At 36.1% G+C, this 17559-nt stretch overlaps 1 protein-coding gene across 2 annotated transcripts in view; it reads right to left on the reverse strand.

Moving 5' to 3' along the window:
• LOC149795145 (testis-expressed protein 36-like) overlaps window positions 1–17559 on the reverse strand; it is a 65924-nt gene that overhangs the window by 40513 nt on the left and 7852 nt on the right. For both annotated transcript variants that reach the window (XM_089964864.1, XM_089964866.1), the window contains exon 2: window positions 4585–4713. In XM_089964864.1, coding sequence (XP_089820990.1) covers window positions 4585–4713 — 129 coding nt within the window. The remainder of the gene's footprint in view (window positions 1–4584; window positions 4714–17559) is intronic.

Raw genomic sequence — 17559 nt, forward strand, 5'->3', positions numbered from 1 at the left:
TTAATCCCTTTTATACAATACTTTATTGCACCATTGTTTGACAACACCGTCATATAAGTGTGTTATGTATTTAGTGACGCCATGGACAACTTTAGAAGCTATCTTGATCGTTGCCAGAAATATATGTATACCCTATATTAATTTGCCATTTGGAAAAGTTCTTAATTCTGTTACAGTTTGATACGAACATAATTCTAAGTGTCCTTTGTTTTAAGTTTCGGTTTTGTTTTGTATTATTGTTAAAGCAAATTCTGGAATCATCTGTGGTCTATCAATTTCACCCTTGCTTAAATAACTAATCTCAATCAATTATGTGTGTTGCTACAGAAGAAAAAAAAATTAAAGCCTATTGGAAACTGGACTAATTTATATCACATATTCATATGTTACATGTTTAGGCTCGAATAAATAGTAATACAAGAAAGGGTAAAAATAACAAGCTTTGAAAAAGATAATTATTTATTTCCCTCGAATTTTTTTTTGTAAAAATGAAACAAAATATCAACTTACGGTGTTAAGAATCAAATCCAGAAATAATCCAAGGATAATCTACGAATAAACTTTTAGAAGTCCTAATAATAAAATGTTTTAATGATTTCAAGTTCGAGTCCTGATGAAGAATCCAAGATGGAAGACGATGACGTATGTTGTAACCTGTAGTGTGTTGAAGTTTACACTTCCTTTTAGAAACAACAAATATCACTCCAGTTTTCGAAAAAAGAATACATTTTTATAAGAGCTGTCTTTGTTCAAGAATTTCATATGAGCACACGTTTTTTCTGGGATTTTTTAAAAAATCCTTTTGAATCCAAGTAATTTGAATAACTCCAAACGATTAACTCCAAACGACACAACACCTTTTTATGAAAAAAAAAGCCAAACTGAGATTATTTCTCCAAAACAAAGGTTATATCGTATTCTAAAACGCAGTTTCAAAAATCCCCAAGTTGCGAAATTGAAAAGAGGGGATCACATGATCGTGTACGCTTACATGACCGTGACGAAAACCAATCATTTTACTCTAAAAAATAAAATTAAAAAAATTGTTTACATCTTAAATCACATACTTTCATTATGACCTGGACAACAACCAATCATTTTAAAATAAAAATAGAATTTATTTACGTGGTTGCTACTTTTTTTAATCAAGGTCAGGACCTAGGTCAACACCTGTTGTTTACTAAAATGAACAGTCAAGGTCAAACTATTTTCTAAAAAATGTATTAAGTGCCTAACGAACAGAATTACATTATTTTGATATACAATGAAATTTTTTAAACAATAAATATTTTAAAACGTACAGACAATTAAATCAGATATAATTACATCAAATATACATAACACTACCCACCCCCATAAAGTAAAAGAAAGATTTATAGGATAAATCTTTCTTTTTACCACAGACTAATTATACATTAGGTTAAAAAGAACTCATATAAATTACACACAGTGCACACGAAATAATACATTGTTATACACGGGAAAGTGCGTCTGTTATTAAATTATCTTTTCCCTTGATGTGCCTGATGTCAAGATTATATTCCTGTTACAACAAACTCTACCTTAGTATTCTTTTATTTTTATTTTTCATCTTGCCGATGAAAGTAAAGGGTTGTGGTCACTAAACACAATAATCGAAGAAAGAGCTTAACTAAGGTAAACTTCAAAATGTTGTGATACCAGTATCAATGTCAAACATTCCTTCTCAATTGATGAATACTTTCTATGCTGCTTATTTAATTTCTTAGAAAAATAGCACACTGGATGATCAATACCATTTTTATCTTCTTGAATCGATACTGCTCCAACCCCAACATCACTTGCATCAACAGACAGTTTCTTGTTGTTGTTGTTGTTGGAGTGTTTAACACCATTTTCAGCACAAGATAGGCTACACATGGCGGCCAGTATAACTGGTGGAGGAAGAACCCTTGAAAACCCCGGGAAGAACCACCGACCCACGAGAAGCTACTGGCAGGCTTTCTCACATACCCACGTTAGCCGAGTCTGAGGCTCGAACCCACGCAGACAGAGGTGAGATGGCAGTGATGCGGAACGCTGAGCGCTTTAGACCACTCCGCCACTCGGGGCCCCAACAAACCGTTTAAATGATTGGCTGAAATTTGGAGCTGTAAGAACTGGCGCACTTTTAAGTATGGCATTCAACTTGTCAAAAGCCCACTGACATTTTTCAGTCCAAAGGAACTTGTTTTTCTTACTCAATAAATTTGTCAGGGGTTCAGCAGTTATTGAAAAAAAATGGAACAAAATTTTCGATAGTATCCGGCCATACCTAAATATCGCATCAGTTGCTTTTTATTAACAGGCACGGGAAATTCAGAGATAGCTTTGACCTTAGCATCTATAGGTTTAACTTGTCCATGCCCCACGATGTGTCCTAGAAGAGTTACACTAGCACGGCAGAACTCACTTTTAGATAAATTAAACATGAATTGAAATGTTTAAAAGGCTAATATTTGTTTGACAGTTTGAAGTTTCAGTATAAATTTATTTCTTCACAGATCCCAAAGACAGCGTACTTCCAGAAGAACGCTCTTCACAGATCCCAAAGACAGCGTACTTCCAGAAGAACGCCATAGAGAATAGAGTATGAGATAACTTCAGGAATAACCGAGATTGCAAACTTACAGTAGCTCTAAAAAATTTAACGAACTAGAATTTTAGGATTAACCATGTCAAACCCAAGCTCAGACACAGAGAAAAAGACTCTAGCTGGTCAATAATTAGAAGTTAGCTAATGAGAAATCACAAATTTCGATTATTCTAAGTCTGAGTGTTTTCTTCATGTATTCCTCTTCTTTATCTTGAAATCCGGACCAACTAAAATGGTGGTTCGCGGTAAAGGTAATTTTTTTTAAAAGTTCGACAACCAGCAAGCAGCATGGAAACTTTGTAGCCAGATCACCTAACCTACTGTTTCTGCCAAAAGAAACGATTTCAAACCATTTCAAATCAGGAAAAACACATCACTACTAAAAAGAGATATATGTGATCTTATTTTCAGTACATCACAGTAATATCCAACAGTTACGTATTTTTTTAAACTAAGTATTGCCTGTGTATAGATCATCAGATATAGCGTTTGCTTTTATGTCAAGAAATACACTCAACAATTTTACTTTGAAAGTATATATTATTCAACTTGTTCTGAAAATTCAGTCATAACGTGTATACGTGTAAGATCCTGTATTTCAGAGATGGTACAAAAGCTAACGGAGTAATACACTTTTGTCTAGCATTTCATATCGAATTAGGGACTGATAAGTACCTTCGATGCGGTTCTTAATTAGTTTTGAATAAACTATATTACATTCCTATTATATTCATTTAAGAATAGTTCGTTTTTACGGAGCCTATGTTAGTTAGAACACACACACACACACACACACACACACCTTTAGTAAGTTTTGGTTCAATCTTTAACTGAAATTTATTTTCTGTACCTTTTTATAGATTTTCGTCGTACTTTTCATGATTTTTTTTATATCTTTTATGAACTAACACAATTCATTCTAGGGTACACGAGCAAGGCATTTTTACCTTGACCGGCTTTCTTCATACTTTGTATCTATCAGTATAAAGCTAAAACATTTCGTCATGCAATATGCTTGCTAAATATATTTACCTCTCTGTCAAGGTTACACATTTTTACATCTTTGATTGTGGGCTCAACATGCGGGCGTTGCCCTTTGGTATTGAAGAACATATAATACCTTACAAATAACATAACTATAATAATTTATGAGATAGCTTTCTGGCGAGCGGATTAAAACTGACATTGCTAAAAGATTTACCCTTAGGCGACATTCATGATATTACTCACACATTCGCATTTATTTATATACCTTTTTATATATTATTTAAGTTCAACTAAGTTAAATATGTTTAATAAACACTTACTGAAGAGAATACTCTACAGATACTTATGTAAGAAATATTTCATGGTAATATATTTTACTGTGTGTTGTTTCTATCTTCCATTATATTTCCATATATAATGAACTAGTTTTCTTTTCGAAAAGTATTATAGTTTAATGACAAAATAACTACTGATTGTAACAAAAGTTAAATTTGAGTACCTATTTATTGATTTTTTTACATATCTTTTTGTTTCCATCTACCTCATCTTCGCTAGTTAAGGTTCCAATGTGATAACCCTATCTACACCTTGGCCGATCGAACAGATATTTTAGTGCTTTGTCCAAGCGACATCTAGTGGATTTCATGAGTTGCCTCCCTTAGTATGGAATGCCAACGATCCAATACCGTATAACAGAGATGCATCGTACACTGACCGAACATTGTGGAGGCAATAGACTTAAAAAGGATACTTTGTAAGTATTATAAGTGTGCTCCGTTTGTCGCGATCATGTAAGGAGCAGTGTTCAAATCTGAACAACTTAATTTTGATTGGATATATATATATATATATATATATATATATATATATATATATATATATATATATATATATATATATATATATATCCAATCTAGGCTAATAAAAAAAACAACATATTTTAAGCAAAAGCTATTGAAAATCTATTGTCCTTGGCCTATTACCTCTGTTTTTGACCTGAATGATGACGGAGGGGGCCTAGGGACATGTGTAGAGGCAGATTTAAAAGGAGCCGCCAGCATCTCCTGGGTCATCGTAATGGTATTACTCCTTTCCGCCCCTCGGTGACTGAACTGCAAGTATAACAAATTATTGAGAACTGAGTACAAGAAAATTAAAGGAAGATTTAAAATGCACTTATTCACATTAAAGTGTCCATTTTAATGTTGACAAAGTAAAAATCCATCTCCACTTAATGTATCAGTGCAGTTGCAATTCTTGTTGTTAACCATATTTACCGCCCCTAGTCATCGTTGTTATCTCTACAGACACTTTTACTATTTATATTCCAGTTTATATAATGACCTCATTGACATAATCCCGTGTCATTTGCCCATTGTTATCCCTCTTGTACTTTTTTATCTCAAAGAGACGTACTATTACAATCTTTCTATAATAATTTGATCTTTAATTCTACATCGGTACATCAGAAAAATATTTCTGATAATAATATTTGATGATTTTTAACACTATTCCCGCGCACCTATTTTATCCTGCAACTTTCTTTGTAAACGTTCATATTTCTGACATCAATTATATAATTAACCAATGTTTATATTTTAAAGAAATGTCGCATATAATGTTTTACCCAGCACGTAATATTGGGTCATCAGAACGCTATGATTCTATACTAAATCAATTCACATGCTGCCAGTTACCAACCGTGTCAGTTCATTATATCCGTCGTGAAACCAAGTCAACGGTTTTGTCCATGTTATTGTGCTTACCATTTGTCCTTTTTCATTACATGCAAGATTCGAAGTTCATTATTAATTAATCTCAATCTGATTAAAATCAGATCTCCACTGTTATACATGAAGATCTGACAGTGACCGCTTAGGGGTCATGTTCTGGTAACCTGTATTATTTCCATATGCGCTATTTTTATCAGCCAATCAGATAAAGTTTTATATCTTCGCGTTTGGAGACTGAACAGTGTGGATGAAGAGCATCAATGTGTACTGAATGATTTGATTCACTTTTCATACATTTAAAAAAATAAAAGACGATACAACGAATATAGTAATTCATTCTAAATCAGCCACAAGACACAGAAGAATAACTGAAATCAACAATTAATTAACGAAAAGGGGCAAACATTTGTCTGTCCTAAATAAATAAAATAAATAAATGATGAATAAATGCCAGTCTGATTAAAATCAGATCTCCATTGTCTTACGCTTTCAATCAAATTGAAATAAATACTAAATATTTATTACAGAGCGAAAAAAAACAACCTCTAATCATAACACAATTCAGACCCAGCCATTAAAGCTTTACCCTGGGACAGGTTGAAGCTGTTTGATAACATTCAGGATTGCCCTGGGACACATCCGGGTTGAGGCTGTTTGATAACATTCAGGATTGCCCTGGGACACATACAGGTTGAGGCTGTTTGATAACATTCAGGATTGCCCTGGGACACATCCAGGTTGAGCCTCTTTGATAACATTCAGGATTGTCCTGGGACACATTCAGGTTGAGGCTCTTTGATAACATTCAGGATTGCCCCGGGCCACATCCAGGTTAAGCCTCTTTGATAACATTCAGGATTGTCCTGGGACACTTTCAGGTTGAGGCTGCATGATAACATTACGGACTGACCAACCTGTACATTAAATTTAGGCAACCATAACAAAATTTGATGTGGTAATATCTCTTTCAGAAAACGTGTAACACACCGATACAATTGTTTTGAGAATAATGTTTTGTATGCACCGAGTTTAATATATATTTAAGGCATATCTTAATATATATTTAAGGCATAACATTCAATTTCGACCACACATCGTTTGAACTAGTCCAAACCACACTCACAGTGGAGAAAAGGTCAGTCCATTTTTTCTGCCTATACCGCCCTCCTCCTAGTAGAAAAAACAAGCTGGCTGAATCTCTCTTTTTGGAGCAGTATCCGAACCTCCTGGAGAATGGAAATTCGATAGGTGGCAACCTGATTATTCCTGGAGATTTCAACTTTCACTTTGACTGTCCCGGAAACCCAAACACATTAAAACTCATAGATTCCATTACTGTTTTCAACCTGAAACAGTCAGTTAACCAACCCACCCGTAAACATGGTCACATTTTAGACTGGATTCTTCATAGACCTGATGAAAACATTCTACGGTCCTCCCTGATATCCCATGACCTTGCATCAGATCACCTCTGCATTATATGCCATCTTGACGTATCAGTCCCTAACCCTCCACCTTTATTTGCTACTAAAAGAAACCTCCGTATGATAAATAGAACCAAACTAATGCACGACATCCAAGCAAACCTAACAACTTGCTTACCTCCTACAGCAGAACAACTCGATAACTGCCTGCGTTCATTGCTCGACAAACATACCCCAGCTACCAAGTTCAGAGTATCAATTCAAAAGTGGTCTCCGTGGTATAGCAGTGTTAGGGACCAACTTCGCACTGCTAAAAGAGACCGCCGTAAAGTTGAGAGGCTTTGGCTTTCCACCAGGCTCACTATTCATAAGCAAATCTATGAAGTCGCTAAGAAGAATGTCACAAATATAGTCCATGCAGCGAAATCAGCCCACAACGCTACTAAGATCATGGAAAGTTCCAGCTGCAAAGAGCTCTTCGAGATTACTAACAAGCTAATATCAAGGAACAAATCTACACCACTTCCAACTACCTTCTCTCCAGTCGACCTTCCGGACATGTTTGCATATTTCTTCCGTGACAAAGTACAAACCATTAGAGATAAGCTTGACACCACAATTTCAATTGACTCGTCCTCACCATACAGTTGGGATACAGAATTTGAGCGGCAACCATTAGCAGCATTTCAACCTGTCTCTGTGGATTTCGTACGTACAATCCTGATGAAGAGTGCACCAAAGTCATGTGAACTTGATCCAATTCCAACATCACTGCTGCTTGAGTGCTTAGATCGAGTATTATCTTCACTAACTGATGTTATTAATACCTCTCTCTCATCATGGGAATTTCCATCATTTTTTAAAACTGCCATTGCAAAGCCTCTGCTGAAGAAACCAACACTAGACCATAACGATCTAATGAACTACCGCCCAGTTTCTAATCTCCCATTCATATCAAATATCTTAGAAAAGGTTGTTCTATCCCAGCTTGTATCTCATCTGAATTCAAACAGTCTTTTTAGCAATGTACAATTTGCATATCGCCCTTGCCACAGTACTGAAACTACTCTTCTAAAAGTAGTTAATGACATTCTCTCTGCTTTCGATAGCGGAAAGATTACAGTTCGCACCCTCCTTGATTTGTCTGCAGCATTTGACACAATAGACCATGATATATTACTTCATCGTCTCCTGCATGTATTTGGCATTCATGATACAGCCTTACTGTGGTTCAAGTCCTACTTGGTCAACAGGACACAAATTGTATCTGCAAATGGAATACACTCCAGCCCAGTTGATCTATGTTACGGTGTTCCACAAGGGTCTGTCCTTGGACCTGTTGTCTTCATTCTATACACTCAGTCGCTCTCAGGTGTCATAGATCATCATCCAGTGTCTCACCAATTATACGCTGATGACACCCAAATATACAAATCTAGCCACCCAACTGAAGTTGATGCTACCATCCAAGGTGTAGAGAGGTGCATTTCTGATGTGAAATCATGGATGACATGTAACAAGCTGCAGATGAATGATGATAAAATTGAGGCCATTCTGACCACAACACAAAGACTTTCTCATTCACATCCTTTACCTCAAACAATAAATATCAGCAACACCAACATTAAATTCACACAATCAGTACGAAACCTATGTGTTACTCTGGACAGTACTCTCACGTTGCACCAACATGTCATGAGCACATGCAAGGCTGCATATCTTGAGCTGAGACGCACCAGCTCAATTCGCAAGTATCTTTCAGCTGATGCCACTAAAACACTTGTGCGTTCATTAGTACTTTCAAGACTGGACTATTGTAATTCAGTTCTGTCTGGTTCATCTCAATATCTACTCCAGAAACTTCAAAAAGTTCAAAACACAGCTGATCGGATCATACTTAAAGTACCACGATCAGAACACACCTCCCCGCTGCTCTGTACCCTACACTGGCTATCCATTCGATTCAGAATCAAACACAAAATTTGTTCTCTGTGCTACGTTTCACTGTCGGACTCTAGTCCAACATACCTATCCGACCTCACCCATGTGTACATACCAGTAAGATACTTACGCTCCTCTTCTGACAATCGTATATTATTCCCACTATGAAAACAAAGTCATATGGACAGCGTTCTTTTGCATACCAGGGCCCAGCAACGTGGAATGAATTGCCCACTGAACTCAGACACAAAGACACAGTGATCCCATTCAAGAGTGCTCTCAAAACTCACTTATTTCGACTGCAAGAACAAACTTAAAGACCTAATAATGTTTCCTACCTTAAATATTCTCAGCATGATTTTTTTGTTTTCTAATTTCATGGTGTTTGTTTTTGTAATCATATCATTATATGTTTTTTTTTTATCTTATAGGTGTTGTCTAATGTTGTAAAGCGCTTAGAGCTTCTAAAGATTAGGCGTTATACAAAGTTCTCATTATCTCATTATTATTATTATTATTATTATTATTATTATATCTTAGTAAAGTTTTATATTTTACTACTAATCTGTTAACCAGTTAACAGATATTTGGGTGTCACTGCAAAGTACCAGTTAACCGGAATTTAATAGATGTGAACCAATCCGAATATCATCGGCCTCAAATTCCGTGACGGAAATGGCAGAGCGATATTCCGATCTAACCATTAACCACTTTTTATAACAGTTAAACCAGTATTTTATTCTTTTAATAGTACATCGCTTTATAATAACGGTTACGCTTGATTTTGCAATTGGTGAATCGTTATCTAAAAACGATGAATGGCTTTTCAAAAGTATGACAAGGGTTTTCGTTTATGGCTATTGCTAATATGACAACTATGCTATCGCATCATTTTATGGCCACAAAAGACAATCCCGACTCAATACAGAACAATTGATTCAAAAGAAAAAAAGCCGTCATCATCTCGGTGATGTGAACAGTGATAGAAATTAATGTATCGTTTCTGTTATAAAATAAATCAATACATGTATATTTGAGCAGTAGAATGTAATGTTTGCCCCGACATTCTCTAAAGGCATAAAGTAACTGTCAGTCATTTCAAATATTTACACAAAGAGCAAAGTTGCACAGCCCTATACGTGTAAGCGATGAAAACATTCGATCAACGCGCCTTGCTATTGACAATATGCTTTACACACACGCACACACACACGCACGCACGCACGCACCCACACGTGTACAATATTATTTGCCCTACATATACACATTGAAGTTACAATATACCTTACGACTATCACAATGCGATTTGTCATTCTGAATCAAAATTATTTAATTTTGTTTGCAAATAAATTGCAGGCCGAATTTCAATCCTTTTTTTATAATCCTTCATGTTCACGCTGGAGATATCGATTCTGGCTATCGAAAGGAATGGCGTAGAATATAAAATAAATTGGAATATTAACTTATGCCTTGGGAGAATAAAATAAGAGAAAAATAACACGTTAAAGGTTGATGTTGCAAATGTTATTGTCAGAGAGAAACTGCCCATTTAGAATTTATGATACCAAACCGTGATTAAATTACAATCACCTTCAGCTAATAACTGTAATAAAAATACTGCCACCAGACAGAAGGTTGTAAAGAGCCTTTCTTTCTGTAAGGGTGTCTTAACGATACCTGTAAATGAATACCTTAAATGTCACAAATGTGTTTGTTGATACATGAATCAAACCTACTGTATGCTTTCTAGCTAAAATGTTAGGCTGCATACAATATATTGTAGATGTGTATAGTGTTAACCGCACATCAGCAGAATACTGGTTATACAGTGCCGAGTAAGTTTAGTTATCATGAAGAAAGACACACAAAAAATAATGTCTAAAATGGAAACATTCCTGAAAATGAAATAATGTTTTGAGAAGGTGGGTGTGGAATATAAACCGCACACGTTTAAGAAGTGTAAGATCAGCCGGGAGTCTTTCCACGGTAAAATGGTTGCTTCCGTTAATTACCTTCTACGACAAGTGGCAGGGTTTATCAGGACTCACTTTGCCTTAAAAATTAATTACGAATTATTACAACTTCTACCAACTCAACCCCCACCCATTCAATTTATTTCAGCAGTGATAGGGACTTATACATACCTATTATGGATGTCCCACGTAGTAGGGACTGAAAATATGCAGTCTTATTTTGACCCTTATACCGCACACGGCGGGCTGTTTAAAAAAGTGTGATTCAAAAAGAAAAAGTATCTAATAATTTTAAAAAGTTTTCGACAGACGAAACATAATAGAAATTATATCGATAGTTAAATGCATTTTAATGCAATAGCGTGCACCGTTCTCAGAACCATTTTATTTAGCACTATAAATATGAAACACTAAACAGTTTCATTTAGCAATTTTGTTATTAAAGGGACAGCCAAGCTTTATCTCCATGTTTCTCGCTCATACTTGACAGTATTATCATACTGTATGATTTTATTATTGTATACACAAAGGCCTGTGTTGGATTTGCGGGGTTTAATGCCATTTTTCAGCAGATGATAGTTATACATGGCGGACAGTTATGTTTGGTGGAGGAAGAACTGGGAAGAACGGTCGACCCATGCAAAGATACTGACAAGCCATCTCACATACCCGCGTTGGTCGATTCTTTTTTTTTTGTTTGGGCACCAGACAGATGCCCTCCCCCCCCCCACCTAGCCAAAGAATAAAAGTGTTTTTATGTTTCACTGAGTCCCCCAGTTATGTTGATTTGTTTTTTAATTTAAACAGAATTTCGATCAAAAATTTTAAATGAATTTTTGACGGGGTATTTATTTCCTAGTGTATTCAATAGGATTGTTCTTCCGAGTCGGTTTCGATCACCTGACTCGGAGTCCCTCTCCTAGTATCTTTGTTACCTTGGGTAAAGGTCGCCTACGTCCCGTGTTTGCTATGTGTGAATGTGCTATATGTTTGTTCGTGCTATAGTTGTGTTCGTGTTGGGACAGCCGTCTATATCGAATTCTTCTCCAGTTGTCCAGCGATCCTTATAACATGGATCTTCTAGATTTTGTACACATTTATATTTCCAAGTTTTTAGAATAAGAATTTTGAATTTTGGGCGAAGTAACGGTGTAATAATATTTTGAGGGGAAAAAAAACTATTGTTTTAGTGTGTGCTATGTGTGTGTCGTTCTTCGCAAATCTATATTCTGCTGAGGTCAGCTGTGTTCGAGAGAGCTCCATGTTTACTTTATTTTTTTTTTACTTCACTCTCTTGAACTTGGCTACCTTTATTTATTTATTTATTATGTTTCCGAAAAGGGTTGCCAAAACTTTTATTTCCTATACAGTTGAGTGACAGTATAGGTGTTAGTATAGATTGGTTTCTATTGTGTTGTATGTCTACTTTTCCATGTCGCATGTCTGTTCCTTCCTTCCTAACTCCATGTGAGTGCCCCCCCACCCCAAAAGAACCAAGCAAACCGCAAGAAAATCTTGGTGAGTTTGTAGTAGATTGTACAATAGTTTCTTACTCTTCATTTGTTTTTTCATTTTTTCCTTTCCTTTCTTTTTTTTAAATACTTTTTTTTCCTTCCCCTTTTTCCGTTGTCTATTTTTGTTGCTGTTTTTTTTTTTTCTTTTTTCACTATCATATACTTAGTGGTGTTTCGCTCCACGTTGGAAACGACACACTTATTTTTGATAGTATTAGTTCCGTGAATGTTTTTCTTGCTGTACGCAAATTGTGCATCAATGGTTTTCTAGCTTTGTTTATAGGCAAGTGTTTCCATATGATTGCCTTGTTTGCTACCATGCTTTAATATAATGACATAGTGAAGTTTCTAGTTTTGTACCATTACCCTCGCTATTTTTTGTTTGCTCTCATACTGCATTTCATAAAAAGGACTTTTATGACATTTACCTGACTGTATAGGTATTTATCTTGATAGAGATTAGTCTACACATTGACTTTTTACCTTATAAGTGTGACCGGCTAATACGTGTTCTCTACAGTCATTCATATACACAGTGTACAAATTAGTGGTGTGAGACCATAAGCTTGTGACTACAATTCATAGACTTAGAATGGAGCCAGCCGAAGCGGAAACAATGCCTGCAAGAGCAATACCTCGGGGGTCAAAGCTGAAGCAATACTTCAATACAATAGTAGAAGACAGGCGATTATTTGTATTTCACCCGGAAGGATGTCAAACTCTAGACTTCGGAAACATAGCCAACTCTCCAAGACAACAAGAAATCCTGATGGCGATGCATACTATGGGTATAGACATTGGGAAGATTGATGGTATCCAAAATGCTGGACTGAATAAATACGTAATTTATCCCAAAAATCCACCTTCCCCAATCCTGAACGTGTCATCATTTAGACATTAAAGGGGTAACGGCGACCGTAAGGCCAACGGAACCCTTTATGAGGGAAATCGAACCAAAGGCTATAGAGGTGCACATAATTGGACTCCCGTTGGAAATCCCAACTGAGGAAGTTGTCAAAAAAATAGAATCCAAATTCAAAGCCAATGTGGTTACACACCAGATGGCAACAGTGTGGAGCTTTGCCCCAATAAAATCTGGAGGGAGGATTCTACTTATGACTAAGGAAGACGCGAAGAAGATTCCTTTATTCATCTACGTTCTCGGATTCCGAGTCAAGAGCTGGTACCGGGGTTCAGAAAATGACAGGAAGTGCCCCAGGTGCTTCCAAACCGGCCATGGCCCAAGGGATTGCCCCAATACACCAATGGAGCCCGCAACACAGAACGCTGCAACATACGCTAGCAAGGTCGTTGCCCCATCCAGCCGCCAAAATATAGAACTACAAGACAGAGTAAACACTATGCTGAGACAGATCAGAACAGAAAACAACAACAACAACAATAACGAAGAGGAAGAAGGCAATGTAATATGCCACCTACCAGCAGTGGACATCTCTGCGATCGGAGAAGAAACTCAGAAGACCCCAGAATGGATGAATATTCTAAGTCCCAACAAAACAGGGAAGTTAAAGACCCCAGCAAGAGGAAAGACAATAATGCTAAAAAAATAGATTTGAGAGCCTGAGAGAGGAAGGGCAAGAAGATACAGAGGACATTTCAGAAAAGGGAGACAATGATTTGATCGGCATTAAACTACTAGCTTCCACCCCTCTACCCAAAAGAAATTAAAAGAAGAGAAAAGCAGACTCAGTACAAGACTCTCCACAAGACAGAATAATGGAGAGCGACCAAAAAGAAACATCGAACGCAGACACAATTATAGACGATACCAAGACGGCAAAGATTCAGAGGAAAAAGAAAAGAGCAGAAGACGGTAAAGAAGAGAAAGATGATTGCGAAATGAAAAGTGGAAGTGAAAATGACAGTGATGGCGAGGAGGAGGATGATAGACATGGAACCGAAATGGATAACGGAAATGACACACGGCACACACAAGCCACCCAATCGACAGAAAACACACAAGGAACAATTCAGGAACAATCAATAGACAATACTGATAATGGCAATGACACACGGAGTACGCAATAGACACAATCGACGGAAAACACACTGACTACGACATTTGAGGAAGAAACCCCCCAAAACAGCACTCAGGAGGAAGGGGAGATCAGTGCCCCCTAATAAAAGCTAAAAATCAACCACAAACACGTATTTAGAATTCAGCCTAGGATACAAAAACAATTACTAATGCGACAACCTGGAAAGCACAAGAAATGGAGGGAAAAAACTTCCAAGTCTTGTCGATAAATGTAAATGGTATAAATAAGGAAAAATTACTCAAATTTATATAGACGTAGAATACGACATATTACAATTTTAAGAAACACACAATGAATTTAATAAAGAACTAAAAGCATTATGTGAAGAAAGGTTAGACGGCATACTAATACTAAATGATTATGAAGGGAAAGACATAAAAGGGGGTGTGGCCGCCTTGATTAAGAACAAAACAGGTTTGAAATGGGAAAGGAGGGATGAAGCGAAATTTTTCAAAGGCAGATTATTACATATAGAAATTGATAATACTCATTTTATAAATATATACATGCCCGCGAACAAATACAAAAAGTTAGAATTTCTGGGGGAATTAAACAAATATCTAGAGGAAAAACGTTATAATAGGAGGAGATTTTAATTGGGTTTAGGCAAACATTGACAGAGAGGGTGAACTAACAACTAATGATAACAGATTTAAACCGGAAATGGATAAATTTATCAAAAATCACAAATTTATTGACGTTTACAGGAAACTAAATATGCCGAGAAAGGAGTACACATACAATTATAAAACAAACAAGGGGAGCAGATTAAATAAATTCCTATGCACAAATTTCAACGAGAAAAAATACAAAGAAGCAGGTATAACAGATTTCAAAATTGCAGACCACAAACTCATATATCTAAAATTAGAGCTAACATCAAAAAGCAAATGGGGAAAAGGAAGATGGAAACTAAACAACAAAATATTAGAAAATCCTGACTTATTAAGGAAATAAAAAAGAAATCAACAACTTTATTAATAAAGGGAATCTAGACATTATAAGGGAATGGGACCAAATAAAAAAAAGTTTAAAAACATAGCCATAAAATTTTCACAAACAAGGAGTAACAGATTGAAATTAGAAAGGCAGGCAATAAATTTTCAACTTAAGGGAAATAATACAACAGAGCGGAACAAAAAGTTAAAATACAGACTAAATACAATTATAGAAGCGGAAAGGGGAGGCAGATTAGTAAGAGCAGGGAAGTACACGAATTTATATAAAAAGGCGATAGGATTATACAAACGTGAAGAACTAAGGGGGGGGGGGAGAAAAATCTAGAGAGCCTAAAGGTAAAAGGGAATAAAAAAAATAGTAGACAAAAATGAAATTTAAAAAAAAAATCTTTTCTACAGCCAATTATATACATCGCAAAACATTGAAGATGGTACAATTGCGGAATATCTTCAAGATATCAATTGTGAGATGATTTCAACAGAACATAAAAACTTATGTGATGAATTCATCTCGCAAGAGGAAGTAAAGAAAAGCATTCAAACATTCACCAAAGGGAAATCTCCAGGTGGAGATGGACTCACCCCAGATTTCTACATGAAATTCTGCGGTGAGTTGTCGCCAATATTAGAATGGTTTTATAACAATATTCTGCTTAGAAATGATACTATGGCCGAAAGTAAGAGGGAGGGAATTATAATATTAATATATAAGGGGAAGGGAGACAGGGAAGACTTAAAAAACTGGAGGCCCATCTCCCTCCTAATTATGGACTACAAAATCTTAAGTGAAGTCTTAGCATAAAGGATGAAAAGGGTAATGGGAACCATTATAAAAGTCAACCAAACCTGTGGTGCAAAAGGTAGAGACATCCAGAATAAATGTAAAAAATGTTACAACACGCAGATGATTGCACCAACTTCATAAAGGACCCGAGCTCCTTTAAACACCTGATAAAAGAATTTGGAAAGTTTGGGAAAGCATCAGGATCTCAAATTAACCATGAGAAAACCGAAATCTTTAAGATAGGTAACTGACGGGGAAATCACTCTGGATTACCCACAATTAATCCGAGACAAAGTAAAAGCACTAGGGGTTTATTTTGGACAAGGCGAGGAAAAGGAAAACTGTAAAAAAAAATTATAGAAGAAATCGAGAAAAATGTGAAAATCTGGGCTCTAACGCCATTATGCCTCATGGAACGAGCCCAAGTGGCCAAAAACTATATGTACACCCATATAAATTACTTTCTCAAATCTATAGAGATTAGTAACAACACGTTAAATAAAACTGATAATAGGATAATAGATTATATCTGGGATTTTAAGACACACTATGTCAATAAAGAAACTCTGTATAGGGCCAGAGAAGGGGAGGGGGTAGCCATAACTAGTCTGATACTTTTAAAATGTTCGAATATTCTAAATAGGTTTAAAAAACATAGATGCAGAGCCAAAGGTACCGTGGGAAGGGATTTACATCTACTGGTTTGGGTTTAGTTAAGGAAACAGACCAGATATATACAAAAACAAAAGATTAAGTAAAAGATTGGAAGTACCACGGAAATTTAAAAGCATAAAAGATTTGTTAAATAAATATAGAGATAAAAAAGAATTGTGGGACCTAGATGCCAAACTATCATATAAATGGATAAGAGAAGAGATCTCAACGAAGATTAAAAGCAAAATTGAAGAAGAAAATATACACATTAATTTGAAAAAAGCATGGGGGCACTGGGTGAAACTAGGGTCCCTAAAAATTCAAAGCCTCTGCTTCAAATACATGCACATTGCGTGGTTGACAGGAGAGGTAGCAGTGAGACGGCACATGGTCAGTGTACTACCAAAATGTCCACTGTGTAAGATAGGTCCATTTAGCAAACTACACACGATGACGCAATGCGAAAAATCGAAAGGAAATAGGTTAAAAATCATACAAGAAATATGCAAAAACGATAGATATAAGAAAGAAAACATTTTGTTTCTTGATGGAAACTTTACCAAAAATACCCTTTCTATGATAACAAGTTACATCGTAGCAACGATGAGGGCATGTGGACAAATTATAATAATAGGGAGATAGTAAAAGAAGTAAAAGGAGGTGAAGCTATGATTATATCCCGTCGGGATAATACCTTAAAAGGACAGAGCCGAGCCTCCTAAAGGTTTCTTCCCCCTTTGAGAGTCCCCTTTTTTTTCTTTCTTTTTTTTCTTTCCAATAACATCTCTTTCTCTCTCTGCACCACTTAGTAGCACTACAATAGAACGTCACTATATATATTTACTACATGGGAAAGTACAAGACGAGGAACTCCTGGGGCTATATCACATGGCCCTACGCGAAGTGGAAAGGCTCA

Source organism: Sinohyriopsis cumingii, chromosome 7 (assembly GCF_028554795.1).
Source record: "Sinohyriopsis cumingii isolate HCF-2022 chromosome 7, ASM2855479v2, whole genome shotgun sequence".
Taxonomy (NCBI): domain Eukaryota; kingdom Metazoa; phylum Mollusca; class Bivalvia; order Unionida; family Unionidae; genus Sinohyriopsis; species Sinohyriopsis cumingii.